The 6,673-nt window shown below is 40.9% G+C and overlaps 1 protein-coding gene across 1 annotated transcript in view; it reads right to left on the reverse strand.

Moving 5' to 3' along the window:
- The window catches only part of LOC135697836 (hemicentin-1-like), a 222,064-nt gene extending 215,717 nt beyond the window's left edge, over positions 1–6,347 (reverse strand). The window contains exon 1 of the mRNA XM_065217681.1: positions 4,991–6,347. Coding sequence (XP_065073753.1) covers positions 4,991–5,042 — 52 coding nt within the window. The 5' untranslated portion in view covers positions 5,043–6,347. The remainder of the gene's footprint in view (positions 1–4,990) is intronic.
- Between the last annotated feature and the right edge of the window lie 326 nt (positions 6,348–6,673).

The following is a 6,673-nucleotide window of genomic DNA, read 5'->3' on the forward strand; positions in this document are numbered from 1 at the left end:
AACAGCAACCCGGGCTTGCAGTCTCCATTGTCATCGACAGACGTGTATAAAGCTAGGGATATATGCATCGGCAGGGGTGCAAAGCCCTATTGTTATCCCCTGCTCTGTTGCACTACCCGAAGTGGTAAATATTTTGTGCCAGGATTTGATTTTCAGATATCAAACAAGCAGTCAGCTGCTACTGTTGAACCCTCGTATCCATGCATGCACTAGGTGTGTGTTGGTGACTGATTACGCAGTAAGATCCAGTTACAACCCCAAGGCTAGCCTGTTAATAATGACTCCGGAATTGACACGGACAGCTGGAGTAAGTTTGGTTCTGATTTTTGCCAAGGTTCAGTTTGAAAATGATAGGTAAATCCCGTCAGTTGTGCTGTCACTGTGAATGAATGCTTGGAATGTACCCGTTACAGCGAAAGAATTAATTAAATCACGTAAACTGGATTGCAAAACGCCGTGGCTTGGCTGGCAGTTTTAGAGCTATTGGAATTTTTGCCTCGGAAACCAAAGTAGCTGAAATGCCAAGTGTTTATAAAACGGGTTTACATATATAAACAGAGCCCCATGAAACGACCCATTATGCGATACTGAGGATCCACTTTTCACTGTGTGTCGGATTGTTTACAAACGTTAGCAAATGTGTTTACACAGTCGCTCTCATCACCATAGTCATCGTGCCGTATATGTATATTCTACTGGTTGTTGCTCAGTGGCAGACGTTGTTGGCAGGATGAGCAATCGATATACATTTCAGTCCCACTCGTTTGTCAATAACAGGCGAAAAATGGGGGCGGCCCCGGTGTAGTGGTTAACATCCATACCTCTCACGCCAAAGTCATGAGTTCAAATTTCATCCCCGGGCAGGTCACGAATGGCCCAAGAGTTTTAACACCTGACAATAATGATAAAAAAGAAAACAAAGGAGGCAATTTGTAGACGTGGTACTGTGAACGTTCCATGACGCAATTCGTAAAGGGTTGTTTATATCTTATGGCTACCAACATGCATCCCATAAGATAAAATGCTCGTGTAACATTATTTCCATGTGATCCTAACATTCGACCTTCGGCATGAGATCAGATTACATCGCTAATGTTTTGCCAAACATCAAGCAATTATGATCGTTAACGTCCCAAGCACTGCGATTAATCAAACTTTAAATTTCCGTCTGGCTCAATGAAGAAACCCTTAATTAACTGAACCTAGGTTAAGTCAAACAATTACGCCCTCGCTTTTTCGCTTTGGTCATCTTAATTCAATTAAACGAAACCATTTTGCGACACTTTTTCCGCCTTGTAATCCCCAAGCTAACCACCACAAATTGCCCATTGTGTCCATATTCGCGTTCATTTCGGGTTGCATCTAACAACGAACCTACAACGAAAAAAAGGTTGAATAATAGCACTCATTTTCAGAGACTTGTTATTGTTAGTTCCTAATATAACACACTGCACACTCTCTCTTTCGCATAAAGCATAAACAGTCTTCGAGCGCTGCACTTTTATGTGTATTATTACGACGATGACGACAACCACTTCGTTCGTTGTTCCCTTCTCTCTGGTGGCTGCTAAGACCTTTGCCGTCCTCGTCGTCGCTATGGGACCCAATGCAAAAGCGCACGCGGTGGCCTACTATGGTGAATGGCCAAAAACCTTGCTTTCAACAGCAGCAATTTAAGCAACAGCAGCTAGCGCGGCGTTAAAAGGCATTAGCGGAAAACTGCAAACCTAAGGCAAAGTGGTCGGTTCACTTGGAGACTACGTAGGGTGGCCGGTGCCGGTGGTAGAGTGGCTGGCCAGCACCTGGGGCCTCCAGTTGTGTTGGGTTAATGGAAATTTATTTCTAGCTTTGAGCGCAATTGCAATTGAAGCACATGAATGTTTTATGGTGTGTGGTGGGACCCTCAGAAGGGTGGTGGACAATGGAGGAAGGGGAGAGAGCGCGAAAAAATGTGAGTAAAGTAGTTTCGTGTCTAATGAAACTGCGGCTGCTAAATCCATTCCGTTTGGGTCGGTCAAATTTGGGTGGGTTTTGCAATGCTTTGGGTACTGACTAATGGTAGCGGGGTTCGTAAATTAGTCATTCCAGTTGTTGGATATTGCGAGGAATTCATTAGAGGTTTGCTGGTACGCAACGTTAGAATGTATGTTATTTTTTACTGTCTCCGAAATGTGAAACATTTTTTTATTTTTTAACTACCAGGATTACCAGGGCTACTCTGTACAGGATTTTTGTGCAATGGTTTCTAGAATTTCCTTAGAGTTATCCCTCTTTACAGAGCTCTTTTCTCTTGTAATTGAAAAATCTTTCAATTCACCCGAACATTCTCTTCTAATTTTTAATGATACTCCAAACAATTCACTGAGGCTTTCATTCATAACCCATTGAAAAACATGTTTTTTCCTTAGAATTTTCTTGCAATTCTCCTCTAATATTTCTTGGTATTCTGCCCAGAAGTATCCTGGAGTTTTTATCTTAATTCTTGTGCAAATTCACTTATAAGTCTCCTAAGTAATGGTATTATCCTCAGTATTCTCCAGAAACTCGCCTCAGAGTTGTATATCCTTAAAAAAATAATTCTCTTGGTATTCTTCTCGGAGTTCGCTTTAGAATGCTTGCAACTAACTTAAAGGATTCCATGGAATTAGCCCCAGAATTATTTAGGAAGTATCCTGAGAATTCAATAATCTCAAAGTTTATGGAATCCGTATGGAATTCTCTTCAGAACCAACTAAAAATTTCAAATCAAATTCAGACTCTTCTTAAATTTCACCTGGAGTTCTTCTCACAAATGACTTGGATTTCAAGTCAAAACTCCCTTGTCACTCATACTCAAATACCTTGGTGTTTAGAATAACTTTTAAATGCTCCTAATTCTTCAAAGTGACAAAATCCTGAGAATCCAGCTCAGTCCTTGAAAGCATTCCTAGGCCAGAATCCTATGTTGTTCCAGAGAGAGAACGAAGCATATTTTTTTCACACAAGAAATACACTGACTTTTCCAGGTTTTCGCTAAACGATTCCCAATTCAATGGATGCTAGTTCAATAACATAGGAAACAGCTAAAAACCATATCGTAAATAAACATTTTCACTGAAAATAGAGTACACGACCCGGAAGTCATTCCCGGAAAATGTTATCTATGTAGATCAATAAGCGTAGAGAAATTTCCAGTGGATGCTAAAGGGCCATGCTTTTATCACTTAAGATTTTTCTATTCCAGCTTCCCCTTACTAACATGTTCTGTGTTCTGCATGATTTCGTTAGGTATTTATGAGATTCCCTGCCTCCCTTGTAAGAAAATGTAAGAAAAAGTAAGAAAATTTATTTTTTAAATCTTACGTAATAAGGGCATGGGAACTTTTAAGAGAGGTTTAAAAGAACTTCCAAAGAAACAAGAAAAAATCCAGGGAAAGTTGGAAGAAACATCCGAGGGAACTGACAGAACCTGTCGGGTGATCAACGTCGAACGTTCTTTTGGGACAGGTCGGACGAAACTTTCGGGGCAACTCAGCAGCACTGCTGGGAAAAATCATGAGGAGCTTCCAGGATAAATTGCAAGAGTCTTCCAGTAACGGTCAGAAGAAACTTGAATCCTGATGAATGTGGGCGTCTTAGTGGAATACCTGTATAATCTCTCTCTTTATATAGGTTTTCCAGGATAAGCAAATAAGGTAGTGGAATTAAATGGAAATTACTTATCTTTCTCTCTTTCTCTTTATACAGAAGAAACTTTTTGAGGAAGCCTGAAATAAAACTAACAGATGATATCGAAAGAAGCTTCTAGAGGAAACCTGAAGCACTTCTGGGGGAAATCAAGCGGTTACAAACATTATAAATTTAAAACTGAAACTAGTTTTCGCGGAAAGATGGAATATACTTTCGGGACAAAATGGGAGAGCCTTCCTGGGATAAGACAGAAAAAAATACGGTAATAGTTGAGAGACTCTCCCATGAGAAGTCAGAAAAAAAACTCCCTAGAGAAATTGGAAGAATCTTCCAAATTGAATTGGATGAATCTTCCGGAGGTAATTAATAAGAAAAACTTCTGAACGAAGTCAGAAAAACCTAGGATTTGAAAGAAAAGTTTTCCTGCATTTTGAGATCACTACAGACATTTTCAATCGGGAATCTTGAACAAACAATTTCTCATATTTGTATACACAAGAATTAAGTGGAAAATTGACTCAAATGTTGCTTTGTCAACTCTCCCGTACTTTATACAGAACCATCGAGTTACGGAGGTACATTATGGAAATTTGAAATTTGATGCTGACGCTCATTTAACATAAAAAGACAATTTTATGCGGACCATAACGCTCCGAAAGGGGAGCAGGTTTGAACTCTAAAACCACCCTTCCATCGCGATGCTACATGGACTCTATTTGCACGAGAAATCACGCGAGAACAACTTAAATGGTTAACACGTAGATTTACTAAACAGTGCTCTTCGACGGATTGCTAAGAGGCTGAACGCGTTCAAAGGGTTTCAAAATATCGTGCACAGGAGTTACAATTTCCAAGCAACACACAAGTTTTATAACAGTTGATATAACCTTTGTTTGAGTGGTTTTGGTTGTAAAGAAGTTTACTCAACATAATTTCATGAATATGTGTTACTTTGGTTGAATGAACAAAATATATTAGATTTGCCTGCGCAAACCAACAGCACTATCAGGACGAAGGAAGTTTATGTTGGTTTCCATAGCCAAGCTTCGATTCGCGCGAAAGGGGCAGTACAAGTTTTGATAACAAAAGCAGATATACCCTTTTCAAATGTTGCACGAGAATAGGTCTAAGGTACAAAATGTCGAATGGAAAAAGGTTAATAGATTAAAAGGACTCAAAAGGTCAATGGAATTTCTCATCAACTAAAATTGAATAAATTCGATAAAACAAGAATATAATTGATATTTGATCGACATGTAAAGATGCTAGATTTTGTAAGATTCTTTCGTATGCTCCGTTAAAGAAGTAAACCAACACGTACCTGTTATCATTCTGGGCGGCTCCGTTCGACGTGTTCTTCTGGTCAAATCCATCTCGTGTAAAACAAACAGCAGTCTCTCGAAATAAAACTCGTAAAGCACTGCTCCCTTAGTCCGCAGCGCGTTGGTTCAATTGTCACGAACAAATCAAAACAAACATCCGAAAAAAAAGTCGGCGCACTTTTCCTTGCTCCACAAAGTGCGCAATTTTTCACTCAACCATTTTTCCAGTCGATCAGACCTGCTCACGACTCTCCGCCGCCAATCATTCCGCTTCGGCGGCTCCTCAAAATGGGTATCTCTTCTCAACTTGAATCACAATCAGGCAACATCGCCACACACCACCACAGTAGAATCACCGGACAAACTGTCGATCAAAGTCGATAATGCTTCGCATCAAATCGATAGGCCACTTTGGCTTTCGGTATGGTCGGAAAATCCACCGACCAATCAAATTCCAAAACTCGACGCGACATGCGTCGCTGCGTTACATCAAAAGCTGCACAATTTTCAATTTAGCTTCGACAAATTTTTCACCTTTTTCTGGTTTTGATTTCAGGTTTGATATTTGAACCACTTTTTAAGGTAGTATTCCTCGCTGCACGACTGGGGCCACTTACAACGAAATCAATCACTCTTGTTTTAGCTGCTGTTTTCCGTCAGATCTCCGACTCTCCTTCAATTGATTAAATAAACATTTCTGTTTTCAAGAAACCATTATTTCACACTCTTCGTTTGTTGTTATTTCTCTTGCACTTCACCTTGCAACAGATGGTCGCACTTTTCCTTCGTGTATAAACTCTTCAGTTGTTGTTTTCGCCGCAAGCACAAAATGTAAACAGCTCACACTCGCCACAGTAAACCAGTTGCCGTAATTAGCCAAATTAAGTAACCATCAATTAGCATAATCAATCGCAAGCTTATCACGGACAAACGCCTCAATTGAATCTCATTCAATTACACTTAATTTTGCTCTTCCTCGCAACACAAGTTTGCAATCCAGCGGTCACGTAGTTCACCTTTCATCGAAGTCGTTTTCCAAATTTAAATCGTTGCACATCTATTGTTTATCTTCTGTCACTGCACACGTACACCCACACCTACGCTGTCGTCGATCGCAACACCGCGCGTTCTTACACACCCTAATCCTGCTACTGCACCCTCATTTAGCCGGCGCAGGATACCACGGAGGGCGAGGGAAGAGGGGTGCACAAACGATTCCAAGCAGGTAAGCGCAATCACACACCTATATGCTCCCAGCAATCGGATCGAGGAGGGACGGAAACAAACCGTCCAACAGCAACACAACACTCACCAACCAACACGTCGTTACCCAAAGTGACGATATTCGAAACTAAACCGCGCTGCGCCGAAGGAAACATCTGCCACCCCAGTCACCCGACGACGCCAGTGACTTACACACGAAGCGGTCCGAGCATAGCCGAAGACTTATGTTTGTGGCTCACAGAAAAAAGGGGGAGCTTTATGGCAAGGCTGGCAGATTCATGGTTTTAAAATGGTAGCTACACGAGACACGTTTCTTCAGAAGCAAATCTCGATAGCAAATCCACATAGTTTGATAAAGGTGGTTCTTATCTAGCGTCCAAAACGTCAAATACAGCAGGTAAACTTTTTGCAGCTGAGTTATTGACGAAAGAGAAAGTCGATGAAGAGAATCGATCAAT

This window comes from Ochlerotatus camptorhynchus, unplaced genomic scaffold (assembly GCF_037179485.1).
Source record: "Ochlerotatus camptorhynchus isolate MF236.1 unplaced genomic scaffold, CSIRO-AGI_Acam_v1.1 ptg000078l, whole genome shotgun sequence".
NCBI classification, from domain to species: domain Eukaryota; kingdom Metazoa; phylum Arthropoda; class Insecta; order Diptera; family Culicidae; genus Ochlerotatus; species Ochlerotatus camptorhynchus.